The sequence below is a fragment of the Musa acuminata genome, chromosome BXJ3-6 (assembly GCF_036884655.1).
Source record: "Musa acuminata AAA Group cultivar baxijiao chromosome BXJ3-6, Cavendish_Baxijiao_AAA, whole genome shotgun sequence".
Taxonomy (NCBI): domain Eukaryota; kingdom Viridiplantae; phylum Streptophyta; class Magnoliopsida; order Zingiberales; family Musaceae; genus Musa; species Musa acuminata.
This window is the reverse complement of record NC_088354.1, coordinates 9,365,470-9,390,205: the sequence shown is the minus strand read 5'-3', so window position 1 is coordinate 9,390,205 and position 24,736 is coordinate 9,365,470. Positions and strand designations below refer to the sequence as shown.

The 24,736-nt window shown below is 39.8% G+C and overlaps 2 protein-coding genes across 3 annotated transcripts; both read left to right on the top strand.

Moving 5' to 3' along the window:
• The first annotated feature begins 6,798 nt into the window (after nucleotides 1–6,798).
• LOC135640253 (stromal 70 kDa heat shock-related protein, chloroplastic-like) lies at nucleotides 6,799–13,401 on the top strand. Its single transcript, XM_065154527.1, has 8 exons — nucleotides 6,799–7,442; nucleotides 8,170–8,422; nucleotides 8,536–8,615; nucleotides 10,569–10,711; nucleotides 10,820–10,918; nucleotides 11,226–11,415; nucleotides 12,078–12,476; nucleotides 12,691–13,401. The coding sequence occupies exons 1-8, from the start codon at nucleotides 6,900–6,902 to the stop codon at nucleotides 13,090–13,092; spliced, it is 2,109 nt and encodes a 702-aa protein (XP_065010599.1). The 5' UTR covers nucleotides 6,799–6,899; the 3' UTR covers nucleotides 13,093–13,401.
• Nucleotides 13,402–14,070: 669 nt separating this feature from the next.
• On the top strand, nucleotides 14,071–24,732 carry LOC135640252 (AUGMIN subunit 6-like). Of its 2 annotated transcripts, none has more exons than XM_065154525.1 (13): nucleotides 14,071–14,393; nucleotides 14,492–14,548; nucleotides 14,644–14,738; nucleotides 15,993–16,143; nucleotides 17,324–17,452; nucleotides 17,585–17,744; nucleotides 19,452–19,512; nucleotides 19,587–19,821; nucleotides 22,414–22,539; nucleotides 22,992–23,147; nucleotides 23,246–23,489; nucleotides 23,640–24,107; nucleotides 24,277–24,732. In XM_065154525.1, the coding sequence occupies exons 1-13, from the start codon at nucleotides 14,187–14,189 to the stop codon at nucleotides 24,315–24,317; spliced, it is 2,130 nt and encodes a 709-aa protein (XP_065010597.1). In that variant the 5' UTR covers nucleotides 14,071–14,186; the 3' UTR covers nucleotides 24,318–24,732. The 2 variants fall into 2 exon arrangements, with proteins under 2 accessions (XP_065010597.1, XP_065010598.1); XM_065154526.1 differs by having other exon boundaries at nucleotides 14,102–14,393; nucleotides 17,327–17,452.
• The last annotated feature ends 4 nt before the right edge of the window (nucleotides 24,733–24,736 follow it).

Here is a 24,736-nt window from a genome sequence, read left to right as displayed (position 1 = left end):
TCAGCAACACTTGCAAAGAGACAGAATAATCCAGAGAGGAAATCGGAAAACATGGGATACTCCATTTAAGAGTCACATCAGCAGAAGAAAAGGTTGATGGAGATGGGAAAGGCTTACGTTGGAGGTGAAAGCAAAACTGTTTCTTCGTCTGCCACGAACAAAGAAGGCTATTCCTTTGTGAAAAGGAGGAGCACTGTGTCTTATCTGTGTAAGACATTCCTTTGTCTTCGGCGTGTGGTCACAGCGGAGGAAGGATAGGTAATATCTACCTCATGCATCACGAGTTGCCGTTGTCGTGTACGGTTTTCGCTGGCGACAAGATGATGATGATGGTCACCGGAAAAGACACCGTCCACGGCGTGGCGATGAAGGGCGGAGTTCTTGAACTCAACTTACATTCCTGGAATGCTTTAAGATCCGTGCGAATCCACTTCGCACGCGGTGATTCGTGCAGGTGCGCTTGGAACCTAGTGCAAGGCAAGGACGCTCTAAGATTCGTGCATATACACGTGGCGTCCTACGGCGCTCCAGATATTTTGATGTAGCTGGTGAAAGAGTCGAAAACGGTCACGCCATGCTTACCAGTCCGTCGTGTGGAGTTGGTCGAGCCATGTGTTGCTGATCCGAGCAACGAAAGTTGATCCTGAAATGCTTCAAGATTCGTGCGAATGCATTTAGAACTCGGTTGCGGTAGACACCGATGCTTTAATAGTCGTGTAACGACGCTTGGCGCTCGACCGTGCTCCGGATGCTTGATATAGTTAGCAAGGGTCGAGAAACAGTTACGCTATTTTTAGAAGTCGGTCGTGTGAAACGGTCGAGGCATGTGTCGCTGATCTTGTCATGCTTTAAGATTCGTGCAAGTGCACTTATAGGTCGGCTGTGGTGAACGAGAATACTTTAAAATTCGCACAAATACACTTGGTGCGATACTGGCCCAACCAAAGTTGTAATTAAAAATGCTTCATGACTCGTGCAAATGCGCTTAGCACTAGGTTGCCGTAGACAAGGATGCTTTAATATTCGTGCAACTACACTTGGCAGTCTGTTGTGCTCCGGATATTTGATATAGCTAGTGAGACTGTGATGGAGTCGAGAAACGGTCACGCTATATTTAGAAGTCGGTCGTGTGAAATTGGTCGAGCCACGTGCTGCGGTTCCGAGCCCAACCACGAGGGTAAGCTGGTTATCGCTCGACCTTGCCTCTCCTTTGCCCCCCTGCCCCGCTTATACAAGTCTTCCTTTTCATCCCCGAAGAGCGGAGTGAGGCAGCAGCGACGTCGAGTCCCCTCCAAGGTTCCGCGAACCCGGAGAGCGACGAGCCCGAGAGGGACGAAGAGAAGCAAGAGGAGCTCCATCATGGAGCGATAGTAATGCGGTCGATCCTGTAGCCTCTTCTGTTGATTTGCTTCCCTTTCTTGAAGCGGATTCGTGAATGTTCCTCTCCTCTGGGTTTGCTTCTGGATACGAAAGAAGGAGTCCGAGAGGAAAGAGGAGAAGGAGCGGAAGGAGCTGCAATCTGGAGGCAAGGTAATGTTCTTGATCTCATACTTCGCCTCTTCTCTCAGCCTTCTTTGTGTTCTTGAACGATTCTTCCTTATGGGCTTACTTGTTTCAATTACTTGTTGCCCTGAAACCAAAGATCGAGGTTCCCGGGAGAGATGAGGAGAACGGGCAGAAGGAACTCGAAGACGTAGCTAAGGTAATGCTCTTGATCTTATACATCGTCTTTTCTCGTCACTTGCTTCGAGTTCTGGAAGCGACTTCTGAATTCAATCATTGCGTTCAATCTCGTACTTCTTCTCTTCTCTTGAGTTGCTTCTGGTTCTTGAGACGGTTTCTCGAATGCTTTTCTCTTATGAGTTTGCATCTGGTTCTTGAGACGGTTTCTCGAATGCTTTTCTCTTATGAGTTTGCATCTATTGTTCCCGCGAAACAATAGATCGTGGAACCCAAGAGGAACGAGCAGAACGTGCAGCGGGATCTGGAGTACGGAGATAAGGTGATTCGCTCGTCTCTTGGCTCGATTCTGGTCCGTCAGGTGGTTTCTTGAATGCCTTACTCCGGTAGGTTTCTTGCTTCACTTACCTTGTTGCTTCAGGTGGTTTCTTGAATCAGCAACCCGTGTCTGTTGTTTCCCAAGGTTCGGGTTGATGTCGTTTGCTGGAGTTATTGTAAGTGGATCTTGAATGGTGATTCTTTTGGTCCTGCTTTGTCAAGATCTTGGTGCTGTGACGAGGCCATGGAGTTGCATTGCAGCTATCATAGTTCGCTTCCTGATTCCTCTGGTTGTCTGTGATCTGTCATTGTCCCTTGCATTACGTTTTCTTGATTCTTTCTATCTTGTGTTTCAGCTTAACTTGGTTTATTGATGTTATGATGGATTCTGGATGGTTGTTTCTCGCTTAAATAACATCTTATTTCTTTGGCCTTGGTTCCCCTCTATTGACTGCCATGTAGACGATGTAGCACTGCGCTTCTCTTGCAGTAGAACTTGTGCCATTACAAGCTGTATTTATACCATTTCGACTATCTTTGGTTTCTGTGGGTCCTAATATTCCTTTAACGTTTTGAATCTTTCTCGTTGAGTCTCTTAGAATTCTTCACCAGCACCAAGATAACAGATATTCTGGTCATAATTTTATGGAATATTTTTCGTGAAGGTCATTCTAGCATGAGGATATCGGAACCCACAAGATTTGCAGCGAGTTGTTAGCTAGAATGATCTTTTATTCCCGCCTTTATACGTTATTTTTGCTGGTATCTTTGGCTCGTTGGAGGTTGCCTCTCACTTGATTGACATACTTATTTATTTGGCCTTGGTTCTTTCCCCTCTCTCGTCTGCTATCCGGTTAGTTCAACATCATGCTTTCCTTGTAGGAAAATTCGTGCCATTATTTCTCTTACAATAGAATTGAACAATAAAATTGTACCATTTTATCTGTCTTTGTTTTCCTGGATCTTTATTTCATAACACTTTTTGCCTGCATCTCCGAGCTATAAGTCAATTTGGTTTATAATTTCGTCAAACATTTTATTCAAGTTTTTCTTTCTTGTATATAAATCTTCAACATGACAGTTATATGCTATAGCTACAATTGATCCTTGGAAGTTATGGTTGTTCTGATCCTGATTCCTGCATCTTATGTTACCTCCTGTGATATCTTTGATTCATTGTAATAAACTAATAACCTTGACTTCTGATGGTTTCAGTTATCTGGCACTGAGAACATTAATTTCAATCCATGTAGATTTGCTTGTACAAATGTTTTATACTGGTGCCCTTGTTCCACATGTTGGATGCTTCCACTAATCTTCTTTACATTCCTTCAAGCCCATCTGAAAAAATTGTAACCTTTTTGAGTTATTTCTTGCATGTGATTCTTGAGACCTTTGAGAATGGGGTTTGTAGTATGAAAATTCATAGTTGGTCCAGCTGATTGATGTATTCTGGCTCATCTTATATATATTTGAATTGTTGAGGGTAATGTGTAGTCAAATTTAGTTACAAACTCGGAATCGTTGTTGTCACCCATTGTCATTATCACAGGAGAACCTTTCAGCATTAGAAACAGACTATAAGCGTCAATTAATTCAATGGATGCTGTTTTACTATATCTTGTTTTCTAGTGAGACTTTTGCAGATTCTTGACACTGATTATGCTACCTTCAGACGTGTTCAAAAAGATGAGATAAAATTCTATAGGAGATTTCTGTTTGCCTATCTGATCACATAATGATTTTTTTTCATATGCTTTTTCTACAATGTCAATGATTAAGTAGTCCTAAATTATATTTGTTTTTCAGCTAACATCAAGGAAAGTGTCATGCTTAATTGTGTTGTTCAAAGCAGCAGCATATCTGGGAAAAGCTAGACAAAGATGAAATAGACCATATCTTTGCAAGTCTCGAGCAATGTAAGACCAGAAACTCTCAGTTTGGTGAGGATCGGACCAACTTTAATGAAATTTACTTGGTAAGCATGATATCAGTGAGTAATATCTTAATTTCCCTTCTGAAATGCAAATAGTATATTGTTAGATAATTTTCTTTATGATTTTATATTAAGTTATCAACATATTCTCCCTGCATACTAGTGCCTTCAGTGACACTTTAAGAAATTAACCATTTCAAAAGAAAACATTTTAACACAGAAGAGATCGACGGCCTCTGATCGTTTAGCTAACCAATCCAGAATAGTTTTTCTTTTGCTATTTGTTGAGCTGTTCAATATAGCCTTCTAAGTGATCAGTGATAGAAATAATAGAAGATAAGAACAATATAATATAAGAAGCTTTATTGAAGTAGATAAACTTTAGCTTGAATACATTAACATGTTCCTCTCCTATTTATAGGATTAAGAGGGAGAATTTTCCTCAACAGAATAGAGGATTTTCCTCAACAGAATATATAAGATTTCCTCATATAGTGGGAAAATCTTATCTTCTATCATGCCCCCGCAAGATGGTGCTCCTGACAAGGATACCAATCTTGGATCGGTAAGAATGAGGCTTCGTGAGTAAGATAAGTGTAGATCGCTGCTGCTATTGCTGCGATTGCTGTTGCTGTGATGGCACAGGCGTTCCCTTCATTCTCCTTAAGTCTGTCGAATGTTGACAGATCAGCGAAGACTACCGCGATGAGGAAGATGAGGATTGACCACGGAGCCTCTTAGGAATGCAACGGCGTTGGTCGCTGGCCGAAGGGTGAAGCTTCACTTTTCTCAGCGACGTTGGTCGCTTGCCGAAGGCAAGAGCGAAGCTTCGCTTTTCTCAACGACGTTGGTCGTGGTTGCGATTACGACGGCTGCGACGGTAGAGAAGAAATCTACAGCAATGTTGCATTGATGCTGCTACAGCAAAGGAGGAAACTGCAACAGAGGAGAAAGCTGTAGTAGAAGAGGAAACTATAGCAGAAGAGGAAGGAAAATAGCTACAACGACGAAGAAAGGTGGGGCAGGACGAAGAAAGGTGGGGCAGTGCTGATGAGTAGCACTAGAGATGCCGTAGCGGAAGGGAGCAACACCAATGATGAATTGGCAGCGAGAAGAGAGCTTGCTTGAATACATTAACATGTTCCTTTCCTATTTACAGGATTAAGAGGGAGAATATATAAGATTTTCCTCAACAGAATAGAGGATTTTCCTCAACAGAATATATAAGATTTCCTCATATAGTGGGAAAATCTTATCTTCTATCAAAAGAAAACATTTTAACACAGAAGAGATCGACGGCCTCTGATCGTTTAGCTAACCAATCCAGAATAGTTTTTCTTTTGCTATTTGTTGAGCTGTTCAATATAGCCTTCAAGTGATCAGACACAATTGACTTCAAGTGAGGAACATTAAAGCATAAGCATTACTGAATTCCATGTGCTGCTTCTCTTCGTTCCGTGTTCTCTAATATAGCCTGCTGTTGCTGGGCAGTTCTGCCCCTCTTTAAGGTGCATCGTGTTAGACAACTTGAGGCATAAGGAATTCGTCGTCAGACTATTTGGCCCACGAGTGACGGGAATAATCGCTTCCACAAATATATCAAGGCTTTGTCGGATCCACTAGGCGTGCAAATTCACGTGGTGTACGTTGATGGGAGACTGGACGAACATGGGAACGCTCCGATGCTGTCTTCTGATGACTTCGATCCCAAGGATCCTGACGTCCCTGATTCAGTGCCAAGCACCTCAGTCCCTGATCTCCTTGCTGTGTAGGAGCGGCAATTATTTCGATGACGAGCACCATGACATTATCTACACCTGTTCAGATCGCATGCATAGCTGGGTAGTGCCGCTAGTGATTCTGCCACCCCCACCCATTAAGGTGATCGGTCCCATATCATTTCAACATTGTTTTGCACCTGCTTTCTGCTTGTAATCAATCAAAGTCTGTCACCTGAAACCACACATAGAATGTGTGATTTACAGCTCTATTAATCGTAGGTAGGTGTAAGACACTCATATATTTTGATTTTTTTTTGTCTTCTTGCAATGAACATCTCAACTTTGTACTCCTCTTTCAGTGATCGCCACTAGCTAGTCCATCCCATGCCATGCGATGATGAAGATGATAGCAACCCGGAAAGTCAGGTTAGATTATCACGTGTATGTAAAATGTATACACACATTGATGTTACATATATATATACATATATATATATATATATATACATATATATATATATGTATATGTATATATGTGTATATATATATATGTGTGTGTATATATATGTATATATACATATATACACACACATATATATATATATATATATATATATATATATATTCTGCTATTTGTTTCTATGAATTATTGAATTCAATCACCTTGTAGATTATTGTTCAATGAAATTCACTTTTACTAGAATCGACAGCCTTTTACATGAAGTTCATAATTCTATTATCTTAGATTCATAAAAGCGATACTTTTAGTTATCTCTTTTTAATTTTGCCCCCAACAGAGAAACAACTGGGAGACTCTGTACTGCGAATATGCCACGCAAAAGATGCATGGTGGTTGTACAAACAAATCACAAACTCTACCTTCATCAGCTGTTGGCAATTAAATTTCATATTAAAAAAAGGGACAGTTGTGAGTATTTGTTTGTTTGGGGTATTCATGTGATCGAAGCCAGCGTGTCTGCAATAATATTTCATGCGCTTAAGCGACACTGGCCAGTATTTGTTGCGACTTCGAGATTTCCGTTGTCGCCTTCCTACCTCACTGAACCTTTTCGACCTTCCCAGGACATTCCAGAACCTGCCACGTGCCTCCACCAACCGCCCATTAAACCCCTCGACTCCACCTCTGCTCGCCTTATCCCCTGGCCGAAGTCGAAAACCAGAACAGAGCTCTGCCTCCGTCTTCATCGTCTAATTTGGGCTACGGTTTCTTCCGTCGATCGTCGATGGCGTTTTCCGCCCAAATACACGCTCTCGGCTCCCCCACCGCCGCCTCCGCCACCTTTCCTTCCACTAAGAAGCCCTTCTCCTCCTCTGCTTTCCTCTTCTTCGGTCCGAACGACATCAAAGAAGCCCGCCTCAGCATGCGGAGGAGCAGCCGTCGCCGCGGCGGCCACGCTCCTCTCCGCGTGGTGTGCGAAAAGGTGGTGGGGATCGACCTGGGAACCACCAACTCGGCCGTGGCCGCGATGGAGGGCGGGAAGCCCACGATCGTGACTAATGCCGAGGGCCAGCGGACGACGCCATCCGTGGTGGCGTACACCAAGAACGGGGACCGGCTTGTGGGTCAGATCGCCAAGCGTCAGGCGGTCGTGAACCCGGAGAACACCTTCTTCTCGGTGAAGCGATTCATCGGGCGGAAGATGTCAGAGGTGGATGAGGAGTCGAAGCAAGTCTCCTATCGCGTGGTGAGGGATGAGAACGGGAATGTAAAGCTTGATTGCCCTGCCATCGGCAAACAGTTCGCAGCTGAAGAGATATCAGCTCAGGTATATTTTGTTAGTCTTATTCCTCCTCTGGCTTCTGTTAAGCCATTAGTCTACATTCGCATTAAGATATGCAACTCGGTTGATCCATTGCTGGATCCTGTAATTGGCATGAGTTTTACTCTTTCTTTGTATTGATCGATTTGCCGTTGGTTTTGCTTCGTCTCATACTATCTATTATGAACTTGCTCCAGTCCAGTGATTGGCTTCTAGGTAAGTTCCTCCGTCCTACGTATCCTTTCCTTTGAACTCCAACTGATAGATTGGAGTTTTATTCTATTTGTTGTTATGATTGGAGCGCGTAGCATTGTTTCATTGCTACATGCACTCCTGAAGCGTCTTATCTGTATTTTTGTTTCTAGTTTTGTTGCATAAAGTTGTCTATTGTTACACGTTTACTACTCTATCAAATTGACAGTATTGTTACTTATGGTCTTTGGAGACAGAACAGTCACATTTAAATTCGTAATGTAAAGCTTTCTTATTGGAAATAAGTGGGAATTATAACAAATAGCATATACGTCTCATTTTGATGTCAGAAACCTTGGCATTATCAAAAATAGTTGTCTACTGTGTATGCATTTACACTTTTTTTCTATCAGAAACTAGCCTTAGTTCTTTCTCGTTCAAGTTGGCAATCTTAGTTTCGCTAGTTTGTATGGCCTAATGACAGTGCTACGTATGCGTTGCTTTAATGGTCCGATGTTGAAAGCAATTTTGTGCTTTTCAGGTCTTGAGAAAGCTTGTGGATGATGCATCTAAATTTTTAAATGACAAGGTTACCAAAGCCGTGATTACAGTGCCTGCATACTTTAACGACTCTCAAAGGACAGCAACAAAAGATGCTGGGCGTATTGCTGGTCTGGATGTCCTTCGTATCATCAATGAGCCAACAGCTGCATCATTGGCATATGGATTTGAGAAGAAAAATAATGAAACAATTCTTGTGTTCGACTTGGGAGGTGGAACTTTTGATGTTTCAGGTATTTTTTTTCTTTGGTTTACTACTGGTCTAAATAATTTTGGTTCTCTTTTTTGTAATGTGCAGATAAGTTAGCTCATATCAGTTAGTGATCTCTATAATATCATCTTACAGTTCTTGAGGTTGGTGATGGTGTGTTTGAGGTGCTCTCTACATCCGGAGATACCCATCTCGGTGGTGATGACTTTGACAAGGTATGCCATATTTCTTTCTAAGGAACCTCAATTATCTGTGTAGGAAGCCTTTTTATGAGCTTGATTTATCACATATAACTACTCGGTCTCACTTACTAGATGGATGGTTTTTATCTAATCTGTTTCACTAGATTCACAAACTACTTATCACGCAGAATGTCGTGGATTGAAAAATGTTTGTTCATTATATTGAAATTGCATTGATCGAGCAGGAAAAAACAACGTTGATACTTTCTCATTATTTATGCAATTATCCATTAAGCTTCCCATTCAAGTGGTCGTTTAAATCAAAATTGTGAAGCAAATAGTTCATTTTAAAGACGGAAACAACATAAGAAAAAAAGGTTGGGGGAAGAAGGATTCTTTGAATGATGTACTAATTAAAGCTGGGTTAAGGTTCAATTTTAATCCTTGTGGTTTTGACCATGGATCACTTAAGCTCTTATGCTTTACTCGTATCTAAAATAACCCGTACGTTTTCAAAAACGTAACATATAAGTCCCTCCCGTCAAGTTTGAGTTAACAGACGTTAGAGTCTGCTTACGTGACATGTTGACTCACAATAAATAAATTAATATAATGACATGTATAATTTAAGTTTTAAAAAATATTAAGGTTCATTTTAGCCCTTGTGGTTTTGGCCATGGAGCACTTAATCCCTTATGATTTATTCGTATCTAAAATAACCATTATATTTTAAAAAACGTAGCATATAAACTCCTCACGTCAAGTTTGAGTTAACAGACATTAGAGCTTGCTTACGTGACATGTTGACTCATAATAAATCGTTAATATAATATCATGTGTAATTTAAGTTTAAAAAATGATTAAAGTCCATCATTTCGAGGAAGAGGAAGCGATGGAGACTGTAACGGTAGATGAAGGCGAAGAGACAGAAGTAGTAGAGGCCAGAGGTGGAGGTGAGGGAGAGCTGGACTACAACGTTGTAGGCACGACGGGTGGGGACGAAGGAGAGGACAAAGTGGGAGGCGGTAGGGACGAAGACGTTTAGGAGGACGAAGAGGGACCAGGAAATCATTGCGTGCCTAGCGTCGAATTGTTCAACGCTCATCCATCTGAGGCGGGACCGGAAGCTCCTGAGCTCGTCGTCATCGCAGGAGAGGATACATGCGTACATCGCCCTGCTAGGCAGCAGCGGCTCGATGCTATTGCTAATGGTCGTTTCCACGACGACGCATTCTTTCGCCATTGATGATGGTCTCAGTTTTTTTTATAAACTTAAATTACATTTGTCATTATATTAATGGTTTATTGTTGAGTTAGTATGTCACGTAAGCATGCTCTAACGTCTGTTAACTTAGACTTGACGAGAGGGGCTTATATGTTACATTTTTGAAAATACAGGAGTTATTTTAGACATAAATAAACCATAAGAGTTTAAATGGTCCATAGCCAAAATCGTAGAGGTTAAAATGGACCTTAATCATTTTTTAAATTTAAATTATATGTGTCATTATATTAATGGTTTATTGTGAGTTAGCATGTCATATAAACAGACTCTAAAGTCTGTTAACTCAAACTTGATGGGAAGAGCTTATATGTTTCGTTTTTGAAAATGTATGAGTTATTTTAGACATGAGTAAACTACAAGAGTTTAAGTGGTCCATAACCAAAACGACAGGGGCTAAGATGGACCTTAACCCATTAAAGTTTATTGATTCTGTAGGTTTCATTTAATGTTCTTGAAAATATTTCTTTACTGATTGTTTTCTTTTACAAAAAGTGCAGCCTCTATTAAGGCCTTTTTTCTTCAATCTCTTTTCATCAATGGAAGAATTTCAAACAAGTTGATGCGTCTAACTTCTACTCTATGCAAATGTTTTCTTGTTCTGTGTTACATGTGTTTTCTTTTCTAGTCAGTGCATATGTTTTCTCGATAGTCTTGTGCTCTCTGCAATTGAGTTTTATACAACATACTTATGTTTTGAACAGAGAATTGTTGACTGGCTTGCTGCAAACTTTAAGAGAGAAGAAGGTATTGAACTTTTGAAAGACAAACAGGCCCTTCAAAGACTCACTGAAACAGCAGAGAAGGCCAAGATGGAATTGTCTACCTTGACTCAGACAAATATCAGGTTAGGTTCTTCTACTATCAAGTTTGCATTTGCAATATCATTCTTCTGAGTATCTCTTTCCTTTTTACTTGAGGTTTTGTATGACTCACATATTTTCTTTTCTTACAGTTTACCGTTTATTACTGCAACTGCTGATGGCCCCAAACATATAGAGGGTACACTTACAAGAGCAAAATTTGAGGAATTGTGTTCCGACCTTCTTGATAGGTATCATCTACATGTCCATGTTTGGATGAGGTTAACTGATTGAGATATTTAATTTCAAACCAATATTGTAACATGCTGGTTGTCATTCCCCTCGTGCCTTTATTTTCTCCTAATACTAATTTACTAATATAATTGTTCTATTGTTTTAAACTGATTTTGCTTGACAGTAACTACTTTCCAGGTCACAATTTATAAGTGTCATCAGCATAAATGTTGTACTTGGTCTTTTTCAGCATGCTCTAGGGTGTGATTTTGTACTTATATTTTCTTATTTCCCCCCTTCCAAATTGCTACTTGGAATTATCAGGCTTAGGACTCCTGTGGACAATGCCCTGAAAGATGCAAAACTTTCATTCAAGGACTTAGATGAAGTAATTCTTGTTGGTGGATCAACTCGAATGCCAGCAGTTCAGGAGCTTGTTCGGAAGATGACAGGAAAAGAACCTAATGTTACTGTCAATCCAGATGAGGTTGTCGCTCTTGGTGCTGCTGTCCAGGTTTGTCCTTCATACTTTGGTCATTTTACTTCTGCAATTCATCTTTATTTAAAGAGAAATGTGCTTAATAGATTAGCGATTATGTTTTGTACTCAACTTGAAATCTTTAGACATGTTCCTTCGAGTGTAGCTCTTTTCTGCATCTTGATTCACTTTTACTAAGAATTCAACACCTAGGTTGGCATACAATGTGTTCCCATGAAGCCTTCTCAGCTTGATTCGTACTATATCATTGACGCCATATTGAGAGATACAGGCTCTGTTGACAATGTTACTCTACTTGAAGTCGGCATAACTAATGCTGGTTGAATAAGAAAAAGAGTTTATGTAAGAAATGTTAGTGAGGATTACTGTCCTAAGACTGAAGAGACTTGTCATTCACTTTGATGTCTGATATGCTCCATTAGGTATATAATTTTGACTGTTCAAGAAATTCATCTTTTTAATCTGCTAATGAAGAGAAAGAAGGCGTGATGTTTTACATATTTAATTAATGATGTTTTACATGTTTAATCATCTTCATAAGGTAATGGAATTTCAAAGGCTATGTTTAGCATTGACTCTGAAGGAAAATATACATGTGTGAAGTAGGAGGTCACACCAACTACAGATCTTTATTTGGAGAAGGCTATGCTCAACTTTGTATTGTTTGCTTACTGCAGGCAGGGGTATTGGCTGGCGATGTCAGTGATATTGTTCTTCTAGATGTTACACCGCTGTCTCTTGGGCTGGAGACATTGGGTGGGGTGATGACAAAGATCATTCCCAGGAACACAACATTGCCAACAGCCAAATCAGAAGTCTTTTCTACAGCAGCTGATGGACAGACCAGTGTCGAGATAAATGTTCTTCAGGGCGAAAGAGAGTTTGTGAGGGACAACAAATCACTTGGCAGCTTCCGTCTTGATGGTATCCCACCTGCCCCACGTGGGGTCCCACAGATCGAAGTCAAGTTTGACATTGATGCCAATGGCATTCTTTCTGTTACTGCTGTGGACAAGGGCACTGGGAAGAAACAAGACATCACGATTACCGGGGCTAGTACTTTGCCCAGTGATGAGGTATGCTCATTGTTCACCGCTTCAGGCAGAAATTAGCTTTTACTGCATGGTGACAATATCTAATCCACCAACTGCATATTTAAGATAGGAAATTTGTTCTCTGCCTTCGTGTCTTGGAACCGTTTCATTGTTTTATAGAAATCATTCTGAAACTTAAATGCAAAAGTTTATTCTATTCTGTCTGTATGGATCTGATGTACCTTGTATCGATCAGGTGGAGAGAATGGTCAAGGAAGCTGAGAAGTATGCCAAAGAGGACAAGGAGAAAAGGGAAGCCATCGATACTAAGAACCAATCTGAATCTGTGATCTACCAGACCGAAAAACAACTGAAGGAGCTTGGAGATAAAGTGCCTGCTTCTGTCAAGGAAAAGGTGGAGGCAAAGCTCAAGGAGCTTAAAGATGCTGTTGCCGGTGGATCGACCCAGAGCATGAAGGATGCCATGGCTACCCTGAACCAGGAGGTGATGCAGCTTGGGCAGTCACTTTACAACCAACCAGGTGCTGCTGGAGCTGGACCTGCTTCTGCGGATGGTGCTGGATCTTCTGCAGAATCACCTGGCACGGGTCCCGACAACGGTAATGTGATTGATGCAGATTTTACTGACAGCAAGTGAGGCCGCACCTCCAGTAAATATATTGGTGAGCAGGACTTCCACAAACTGTGCATAGAGTATGGTGTTTCCCCAGGTCAGGTGGGGATTCAGACACAGGACTAGGGAATTAGGCCTGTATGGAACTTAATCCCACCTTTCCTTGTATGTTATGGAATTATAGAATGAGGTACATAAAATAGGGTAAAGCTCCCAAAAGGCAATTATTTGTGCATCAAGATTTTGTAGGAAACTAATTTTGATCATTAGTCAATCATGGATCTGTAAGAGACGACTAGTGAAAAAAGTGTGATAAAGATTCCCACCCGCAAATCTTCTCCGTCTGGCCATTCAAGGTTCCTGGTAAATCTGGGCTCCCATTTTCTCTTTCTGCTCAATTTAGAAAGCAGTTTGTACATTTATTGGATTGGATCTCCTCTGCTCTATTTAACGTTCTTGCTGAGAGTTACATATAAAATACATAACTACTATACTCATTTAGTTTGTGATCTTATTGTTGATTCCATAAATGTTGGGTTGGTATGCAAGTAAAAAATCGTAATCACTCCTGACAAAAGGATTACATTACAATTTCTCAGTCATTATTGTCGTTTGTTATGACCTGAAGAGAACTGGAATTATGCCCAAATAAAAGAAAATTTATTTGGATTATATGAAATAAAAATTCTGCGGTCAGTGTCAGCGAAGGGCCCGCAGCCGGCGGTGACCGCACCGGTGGTCGCGGTGTCATGCTCTTAAAATTCGAACGGACCAATCCGCTCCTTCCCTTGCCGTGGGTCCCGCATGATCGAGGTAACCTGAGGTTTGCTTATTTCCTTCCCATCACTCCGCCCTTTTGCGCTCTGCTACGTTTGTCGAGTACTGCTTGAACTTTTCCGTATTTGTCATTTTCACCTCTGCGGACGCTGCGGAAGTTCTCATTTACCCCCTCATGTTTCTTATTATTACCGTAGTTAAATATATGAATACTTTATTTTGATGGAATGTCCGCTTTTCTCTAGGGTAAATACGTAATTTCATGGGTTGAGGGCTTTCACATCACCTACACCAAAAACAAAAGCCCATCAAGATCTTGGAGCGAGGCGATCGAAGAGGCAATGGCGACGGAACGAGAGAAGGAGAGGGAGGCGGAGCTCGAGAGCGCAATGTACACCAACTGCCTCCTCCTAGGTCTCGACCCGGCCATCATCGGCGGCGGTGGGAGCCCGAGGGTGGGTCATTTCCGCCACTCCAACCCGCGCTTGGGCGAGCAGCTGCTCTACTTCCTCCTCTCCGCCCTCCGTGGCCCCGCCCAGTCCGCTAAGGCAACCAAATCGCCCTCTCCCTCGTCGCGCTGGTTCTTGATTATGGACAAATCTGCTCGGGTGGGTTTGTGCTAATTGTGACTTTCTTGATTTCTCAGGATTTCGATAAGGTCTGGCCGATCTTCGATTCCGCACAGTCCCGAGAATTCCGAAAGGTCGGTTGTTGATGTCTATTTCGTGCGGATCTTTATAATGTCTCGCTGTTGTACTAATTTTGCGGATGATTTTGTTTCTTGCCCTGGTGTTGAAGATTGTACAAGGGATAATAAGCGAGCTAGAGTCGCAAGGGGCTCTACCGAGGAGTAATTCTAGGGTTTCCTCCCTCGCAACTTGTTGTGGACCGAGGTCAGTGTTCTTCTCCCTTTATAAGGTTTTGCCTATTTGTCTCTGTGAAAAGACTGGAGGTAAGATTTGACCCTAATTAGTCTAGTGAGGTGTGTTTGAAATTCTTTTGAATTGTCATGGGGGGTGAACTTCTTTGATACATGTGACTTGGTGGTTGATTCATTGGACATGATTCTTGTTGAAGCTACCAGCCGCGGTGTTGTTGCAGGGGATGCCCAAGTTATGCCCTGTTTCCTTTAGATATCTTGCAAACCCGTATAGACTGTAGGAACTTCTTTGGTATGACACAGTTGTAGACATTATTAGGTGCACCATTCGTTGGTGTTATCGTGATACACAAACAAAAAGAAACTCCACCGTGGCATGCCACTTGCCAGCAAGTTTATCAGGACAAGAAAAGTTCCTGGTATGTTAGCTTCCGATGCAATGGTGCAGAACGACCATCGCAGGGTTTCTAGTTGCAATGGAATTATGGAACATGTTAAAATGTTGCAAGTCGTGATGGATCAGTGTTGATCTGACACCAAAATGTTAGTAGTGACAACTGTGACAACCATTTCTCCAATTCAAAAGACCTAATATAAAGAACTACATAAAGAACCGATACTCAAGCTATATACATGCATCTCGAGATGACATGGCATCAGCGTCTTTCGAGGTCCTGTGCTTGAGCTAGAAGAGCCTGGAACAGGATGATCCACTACTGCTCCAAACAGGGTTCTTTGTCCCTGTTTCTGGTTCAAATGGAACCTTTTCTTGGCAAGTTACAGTCAAATCTTGGTCGACTTTAACATGAGCCTGATTTGGGTCCAAGTTAACTCAGATCTGCTTCATAATATATCATAAGGAAGTTTGCTTGCAGGATGCTCTCATGCTTAAATTGCAAACTTATTCTTATCAATTTATGTATTGATTTACCCTGTAAAAACAATAAATAGTGTTGTTCACTGACATGGAATGCCTTACAAGGATGGTTCTGATAATATGAAAAACATTATTTGTTGTCTCTAATCATAGTTTTTACTTGTCACTTTAGCACAATGTTAGCTATTTTAATTTCTTCTTGCAATTGCTATTTTCCTGTTTGCTGATATTTTTTGAAATACTTCTGACTTACTGCTTACTGTTATAACTGCCTATCTAGCTATATATTTTGTATGCAAACATCTATTTTCAGTAAAATGAAATGTAGTTCTGCAGCAAGCGTGAATGGTATGTGAAAAACATCTGAAATATTTCTGAACTTGAGTGCAGATTTGTTGAGCTTTTGTGGCAACTTTCTGTGCATGCCTTACGGGAGGTTCATAAGCGAACATTTGCTGCTGATGTGGCTTCTAACCCATTGCCAGCTTCACTGACGGATGTTTCATACCTACATGCTGCTGCATTACTTCCTGTGACTAAGGTGATCAAGCAATTTCATGTCTTCTGCTGCTCCATAATATCTGGTTCAGTAGGTTTACCTTACTATTTAGAACTTTTTTTTTTTAAACTACTATCCAATTCAGCCAATTATTAGAACGCAACATGCAGTCGTCATTAATTGTGCTAAAACTTGGCATGCGGCAACATGAAAATAAAGAAAATAATAATTGAAAATGGATTGCAAAGCAAATCTGAAGTTTTTTTCATTCGTGACTGCTGAAATTCTAGAAGAACTTAACACTTATCTCTTGACGGTAATTGTATCAGGCTGCCTCCTGTTGTGGATCAATTATTGTCGTCTGCTTCGCATAATGTCTGTTGTCAGACTCAGTAGGGATCAGAAGAGCTCTAGTAAATAAACATTAGGAGGATGGCATATGAGTTGATAAAATGATAAAGTCCCTGACCATTGTTTTTTGCATTTTCTTATCATATTATCTTTCTCAAGGAACCACACTAAAGGTGGAAGTTGGCGACCATTTCTCTAAATGGAGATAAAATATATCTGAAATTTTGAAACAATTACTTGGCTCCAATGGTTTCCATATCTTTTGTTCACCCAAGTGATATGTGCTAATACTAAAGTTGTTAATTCCTTTATCTTGATATACCTTCTTAACTTGCATACTATTTTTTCCCTTTTTTCTGTGCTCTTGTTAGATAATAGGTCTTCTCTCTCTTTTTAAATCTATATGCTTTACTTCATACCCATCCTTTGTCCTCCTACCGAGCTGTTTTGTTGTGATTTCATGTTCGTAATTTTGTGCATGTACTTGTCATTCTTAGACAGACTGAGTTGTTCATTGTTGTCCTGACTTCTAACCAATTTGTCAAGGATGATTACTTCTGTGCACCTCATATTAGCCACTAAGACCATGTCTCAATGTGTCTTCTCTTGAATGGCAGGTATGCTCCAACGTGTCTTCTCTTGAATGACAGGTTTGGGCTACTTTCTACTCGGTCATAACTTTTCGCTGTAGGGTGCCCTGTGCCCATGCATGCTTTGAAAAACTTGGTTTGGTCCTACAAGACTTGACGTCTCTAGTCCTATATCGGTGGCTATGGATTGCTATATCCTCTATACTTACGTTTGTCTAACAGTATAATATATTTCCTCACTGTAATTTCTCTTATTTTGTTGATGATTTTTTTATGCTAAGCAGGCTAGAATAGCTCTTGAGCGAAGGAGATTCCTAAAAAATGCTAACATTGCTGTTCATAGGCAAGCTGCATGGTCAAACTTAGCTCATGAGATGACAGCTGAGTTCCGTGGTCTATGTGCTGAAGAGGTAGAAGATGCCTTCTATGTGTTCTTTAAATGTGCATATGTTCTCCAATTTGCTCTTCTATCTTCCATTTTTCTGTTTTCTAAGAAATATTGTTGACTTTCCTTTTTGATGTGTCAAATTTGCTTCGTCCAGGCCTACTTGCAGCAAGAGTTAGAAAAGCTCCAGGATATGAAAAACAAAGCTAAGTTGGAAGGGGACATGTGGGATGATCGTATCTCCAGTTCTTCCAATCAGAACTCCCACTTGGTTTCCAAGGCTACTCGCCTTTGGGAGTCACTATTAGCTCGGCAGAGTAATTTCTAATCACTATCTCCCATTTGGTGCTTATACCTTAGATTTAAGCATGATAGATTTCTTTTGGTTATTTTTGCAAAGGAAGTTTTTCTCTGTTAACATTGTAATATATTGATTCGCTTTGGTTTAACACAATGTTGAATGGGTGCTGCTCTTACTGATGTCCTTTAATGATTTTCTGGAATAAAGTTAGAATAATTTTTTAAAATTCATACATTAGCTGAAGATTTTTCAGTTTTGTCACCTTCTTCTAGCTTAAATTTCAAACATTTGTTTGCTGAAATATAAATCACATTTTTTCTGTTGTGGTATTGGATAGTATTTATTGAATATAGAACCATTAAATTTCTAAAGATATATCAGACAACTTGCAGCATATATTTATTGAATATAGGACCATTAAATTTCTAAAGATATATTAGATAACCTGCAGCATAGAATGCCATATCAGACATGAACGGTAGAGTTTCATGTATCAGCTTTACCACTTTTGTGATACCCAAACCTTTTTCATTTGCTAATTCCGGTGAAGTCACTAGGTGCCCGGGTGCTCGGCTAGGCGCCTAAGCGAGGCAAGGCGAGGTCCGAGTGCTCGTCTATGCCTATTGGTCTCGGCAGGTGTCTTCACTCAGGCATGGCCTAGGCGCTTGGTAGGTCAGGCACCTACCTGGTTCAGCTCAGGCCAGGTCGAGCTTGATTCGAACCAAACACGAGACAATTGGTTTAATTGAACCAGTTATCTCTCCTTTTCTTCTCCTCTCTCCTACCTCTACCCCATTCACCGCAGCCCCCCGTCTCCCTCCTGCCCTCATCGTAGCCCTCCCTCTTCCCTAATCGCTCTTCCCTCTGCTCCTCACTCTTCGCCTTTTCCTGCTGCCTTCTTCCCTGTTCACCGCTGCTAGTTCATTGTTGTTTGTCAATTTAAACTTTGATCAGCTGCCTGCTTTGTTGTTTGTCTATGTTTGAGAGCGCAGCAGCTACCTTCATTGCTTAGTGAATCAGTAGTAAAATGTCGATTATTATTTCTATTGCTGTTGTTTGATGTGTTATTTTAGTTTTAGTTTATTTTTATTAATTATGATATATAAAATTTAAATTATAATATTTGGGAGCGTCACGTTTCGTTTGGGCAAACGCCTAGCACCTTGGGTATTTTGGGACTATGGTGCTTTTTGGCGCCTAACGTTTTTGACTACACTAGCTAATATCCGAAACCAAATTGAGATTCAGATTTTTGTTTGTGTTGGATAGTTCATTCTCATGCCCTTGGGAGCAATTTCATTGGCAGATGCAGTGCTTTCTGCCGACTTCTCCATGTGCTCAAATATGGTGTTGTTTATTGGGATATTTAATGCTTGCTTTTCAAATCAGAGAACCCTAGCATCATCATTTATTAACCATGGGCAATACATCCATCATTAACTTTTTTAGAACTTGTCGAGTATTGGACAGTTTTATATGCTATATGAAACTAATCTGTTATTGCATCAATGTTCTTTGTTTCTTTTAATTTTGTCCTGATACGACCACCTCACATGTGATCCTAATGTTGGTGGTTTTGCCTTTTTTTTCACTTTGTTAGTTGGTCATTGCCATTCTGAATATAATTCTCTGGTTGTCTTCATGGAATACTCTTATTTTATTTGTTTTCACATATATAATTCTTTTCTTTGCTAGAGATTGTAAATATTTTTCTAATGTACAGGCCAACATGAAGTTCTAGCTTCTGGCCCAATTGAGGATCTCATAGCTCATCGAGAGCATAGGTGAAGCTCTACAAATCCTTTCTAGTCATTGTTCTTTGTTTAACATTGCTTTAGAATTTGTTATGTTGAACCAGGTACCGCATTTCTGGGTCGTCTTTGCTTGCAGCCATGGATCTAAATTCACATACCTCTTCTCCTGGGTTAGATACTCGGGAAAAAAGAGACTCATCTCAGTTCCAAGAGCAAAGTGATGATCTTTCTAGGATGGATGATCAAGGTGGAGGAGTTTATCCTACTGTTGATGTAGCTGAAATTCTTAGACGTTGGACTCATGCTTTACAACGTATACATAAGCAGTTGCTTAATTTGGTAGGTTTATATTTGTTGTAGACACTGAGTTGCAGTATGGTTCTGACAGTCAAAAGTTATCCACTAGTTGGCATGGTCTTTTGAAATTTCTAAATGATTACGAGTTTGTTTGACATGTGTCAAATAATTTTTCTGGATCCTGAATCTTTGTTCTGCTTTCTTTTCATTATGAACCAACTACTAATCACATCATGTTATCTATTTTGACATTTATGTATTTTATCATCTCGATCTTTTTCTTATTATTTCGGTTATGTCATTTAATGTATCATGTATCTTGGACATTGTGTCATCAAATATCATCCCATGAGATTTGAATAAACATAAATAAATTTTCTTGAGAATTATCTCTTTGTATACAAAGAATAAATACAATTATATTCACACTGGTCATACATAATATTTGTTGAGTATATGTAGAAATGAACTTGTGCAAAAGAGACAAAACTTAGAGATGACAAATTCTTGAACTAGAGGTGATGACGAGTTGGGTCAGTCACGCTGAGATGGGTTATAGTAGGGACATGTAAGGCTGATGTGAATCGAGCCAATTTTCTAGTGGGTTTAGATTTCTAAATGAGGATTGAGGACCCAAACTATATAGCTATATGGTCAGAGTGGTTGATCATATTTTTCTGGATCCTGAATCTTTGTTCTGCTTTCTTTTCATTATGAACCAACTACTAATCACATCATGTTATCTATTTTGACATTTATGTATTTTATCATCTCGATCTTTTTCTTATTATTTCGGTTATGTCATTTAATGTATCATGTATCTTGGACATTGTGTCATCAAATATCATCCCATGAGATTTGAATAAACATAAATAAATTTTCTTGAGAATTATCTCTTTGTATACAAAGAATAAATACAATTATATTCACACTGGTCATACATAATATTTGTTGAGTATATGTAGAAATGAACTTGTGCAAAAGAGACAAAACTTAGAGATGACAAATTCTTGAACTAGAGGTGATGACGAGTTGGGTCAGTCACGCTGAGATGGGTTATAGTAGGGACATGTAAGGCTGATGTGAATCGAGCCAATTTTCTAGTGGGTTTAGATTTCTAAATGAGGATTGAGGACCCAAACTATATAGCTATATGGTCAGAGTGGTTGATCATATTTGGTTTTGCATGTCAGAAGGGGATTCAAGAAGATATAATTAAAACATTGCTATAAGCAAAATGTATGCTTGACCTTAACATAGCCAACCAGCCAACAGGTCAAGAGTTCTCGACCAGGCTCTGAACTATGTTCATGACAAGTTATCCTAAACAGTCCAGTGGGTTTGGTTTGACTTGGTGCATGTGATTAGAAATTGATGCCTCTACTTAAAGCAGCTGTTCTGTGCTGTAGATCTATGTTCCGTTACATTTAGTTAAGATATATCATAAATCTGGATACAGAGCAACCCTGCTTTTCCAAATAACTGCATCTTGAAAAGTAACTTGATATACAGTCATTCTCCTTTGAAGTTATAGAATTCTGTTAGCCAGCAGCATATACTTCAGCAAATCCACACTGGCCATATTGGTGACCACCGGGATTCCTGGTGTGGAACCTTATATAATTAGTCCATGGTTGCTGTGGCACATAAGTGCTCATTACTTTAGTTCACACAGATTATACTTGTTAAGTAATGTTTAATGCTTTAGTGATGAAAATTGTAAAATGTGGTAGTCATGCTGCATATTATGTTGCATATGGATATAGGGAAATTCATCCTCCGATGTTTCTTGAGTAGATACAGTAGCATTTCTATAATCCTAGTTTGCCTATTTGATGGGCATCTTGGAGTTGGATATACCTGATGAACACATTTCTTTAGAGCATCATTACCTCTATGGGAGTAATCAAGTTGTGGATTAGTTAGAATCAGATGCTGCTGAAACTATTAGTTATGTGTGGCATGAAGACACCCTAAGGCTTCTGTTAAATCTAAACTTGTGGATTCTTGTGGTTGCATTTTCTCAAGGAGAGGCAAGTAGTGTTTTGTTACAGAAAAGAAAACAAAAAATTAGGCAATTTTGTGTCAAGTTTCTTAGCAGAAATTTAAACCACATTTCAACAGGCAAATAACTTGCTGCACACCCACGTAATGGTATGTTCATGATCACGGTTGCCGTTTGTGACTGTATCAGTTTTCCCAGCTTGACTCGTCTCAATACCAGTTTGATAATTTTTTGATGTATCAATTAAAATAATGTTTTAGCATTTGCAAGCTAATTAATGGTTGCAAGGACCAAAAGTAAGTTTTTTATATAGTGAAGTGGAAACTGTAAGAAAATATATATTTATTTTGTAGGCAGCAAAATTTATCTATGATTTTCTATTCATTCAACTTCTGATGAATATCTTGACAATTAATTCAGATTTCTCTTTGAAAGTTGACATATTCTATAAATAGTTACCTTATTACCATAGTATTGTTCCTGTCAATGTCTCAAATGTTATTTAATGCTGCTGTTTTTTTGGGTGTCTGATAACATGTGTTTATTAAGAGAGTGACTTCATTCTTTATTTGTGATTTTTTTCCTGTTTGTTTATTTTGCTGATTGCTTTTCAACCTTTGCTGCTAAAGGTGAAAGCTAATGAAGGGGAGGGCCCGGAACTACTTCGTAGTGCATCTGACAGCAGTAGCAGTGGGCATGTGGAGTCACTGGCTGCAACTCTTGCAGAACATCGCCAACATTTAGTTAGCATACAGGTCTAGTGATACCGGGATAACACTAATCATTTAGGGGCTAGTCCTCTCTGTAAAATTTCAGACCTTTATCCCTTTACGTTTATGATAATCCTTTTGCATTTTGATTCTTATAATTATTGATCTGTTCTTATCTGAATTTTAAGTGAGCAATCTGGTTGGATTTATTTAAAGCATAATTGAATTTTGTTCAAAAAACTGTATTTTGCCATATTTTCAACCCTAACTTCACATTAATCCTTCAATTTCATCTACATTGGGTTCTCGGCCATGTGACACGTTTTCTTGTATGTGGTGTATGCCTCGGCTGTGATTAGGAAACATATCAATAGTTCTAATCACATTGTGGGCATTTCCTTTTGTGTAAAATCGTGCTTTTTTTTTTTTTCCTTTTCTCCTGGTGTTCTGGTTTTTTATTTTGCGCATGTCTTACATTAACTTATCCTGCTATTCAGGGACTTGTTGATCAACTAAAGGAAGTCATTCCAGCAATGCAGATGTCAATTTCAGATCTCACTGAAGAAGTAAACAATATTTCTTCAACCATGGTAGATGGGTTTAGTGTGCAATCAAGCACAACTGTTCAGTACCAAAGTGCTGGAAGACAGTTGGTAGGAACTCCAGTTGTTTTAATGCTTTCATACATTTGAACTTTATATAATTTTTTTGCCTCTATGTACTTCTAATGAATTTGAAATTTTATTAACAGGAAAGGTTGACTGATGAAGTTGCTGAGATGACTTCTAAATTCTCCTCTGCTCAGATTGAGAAAGTCTCCAGTAGTCCAACTTTGAAACTCCCTCATTTATTCAATCTAACTCCAAATTCATTGGGGAAAGGCAACCAAGCACCAAAGCAGCATCCTGTAGGTAGTCAAACCAATCAGGAAACTTTGTCAGCCCCAAAAACAGTTTCACCTCCAGTTACAATTGATGAAGATGGTGAAGCACAAGGTCAGCGCCTTCAGCCATTACCCACTTGAGGCGATCTTCAGATGTTGAAAACCAACAGCTATTATCCAGTTTCTACTTTGTTTACATAATAAATAGAGATGAGCAAATTTTACTTGTCTATTCACTATTCCATGTGGTTTAATTTTTCAGAGACTGATGATTATTATGCTCACAACATTCGTCGTTCTGTTCGTGAAGCTGCACTATCAAGCTCATCAAGCAACTCAGAATTGTTGCAGGAAAGAAGCAGTGATGATGGTTCTGAACACTTCTTTATACCTCTATCAACAACAGATGCTGCTTCTCAGAAAGAAATCGACTATGTTCCTAACTGGAGAAATCAACAACTGGTTTTCTCCTCGCCACGAGAAGTTCAGGCCCCGATGAACATGACAGATCTTTCCTGTAATGCCAATAGCCAGCAAAGCTTCATTCCAGATATGTTAAATAAATTGAATGGACTGAAGGAGAACAAAAACCTGGCCAGGCTGTTCCAACCATCCACTGAAAAAATACAAAGAACACATCCTGAAGTTAACGACACTCTGGATCAAGTTTTCTCACCTCCATTGTTACTGGAATCATCATTCTTCCAAGATGCATACGAGGACTTGCTCGGTATGGTTAATATTTCCAGGCATGTGTTGGTATATTTTTTCAAACTGCCTAGTGTGGGTGTTGATTTTGGTCTTCACTGTCCACTCTGTTGGCTGAGTGCATTGCTCATAGTTCTTGTTCCTGATTACTACACCGCTAACTGTGGCAACCTTTTTCTTTTCTTCTGCAGCACCATTATCTGAAACTGATGCTGCTCTCATGGAACACTAGAGTTCCATATCCACCATGGTGGTGGTATTATATGCAGCTGAAGAGAAAGGTTAGATGCAGCAGTCTTGGTCAGAGGGCCAACATCATACATTTGTTTGCGATGCGATGGTGACTAACTTAAGCCACTGAAATGTAAGGGTTTCTAATTCGAGCTTGAATTGTGTGATGTAGTCTAATTTACATGTGATTTCACTGTTGTTGTTGGTTGTTTTGATGATGGTGTCATTTTCTCTACCCGGTGTGTAGCAGCTGTAATTATGTTGTATCTTTTCCGACTTTAACAAAATGTCCTTACCCTTCAATGGCTTGTTTTGGATTTGTGGGTCAGATCTTTGTTATCGTCATGGGTAAATATTGGTGACATATGGACTGCAAGTTATAATTCGGTATTTTGTGAATCAGGTTTTGTGCACAAGCAA

Bases quoted from the DNA above. Each gene is read 5' to 3' on its own strand.
- LOC135640252 (XM_065154525.1), top strand. From the start codon at position 14,187: ATGGCGACGGAACGAGAGAAGGAGAGGGAGGCGGAGCTCGAGAGCGCA. The intron at 17,745-19,451 runs GTAATTTCTAAT...TCTAATGTACAG, and splicing joins GTCACTATTAGCTCGGCAGA to GCCAACATGAAGTTCTAGCT. The intron at 24,108-24,276 runs GTATGGTTAATA...TTTCTTCTGCAG, and splicing joins TGCATACGAGGACTTGCTCG to CACCATTATCTGAAACTGAT.
- LOC135640253 (XM_065154527.1), top strand. From the start codon at position 6,900: ATGGCGTTTTCCGCCCAAATACACGCTCTCGGCTCCCCCACCGCCGCC. The intron at 8,616-10,568 runs GTATGCCATATT...TGTTTTGAACAG, and splicing joins GTGGTGATGACTTTGACAAG to AGAATTGTTGACTGGCTTGC. The intron at 10,919-11,225 runs GTATCATCTACA...TGGAATTATCAG, and splicing joins TGTTCCGACCTTCTTGATAG to GCTTAGGACTCCTGTGGACA.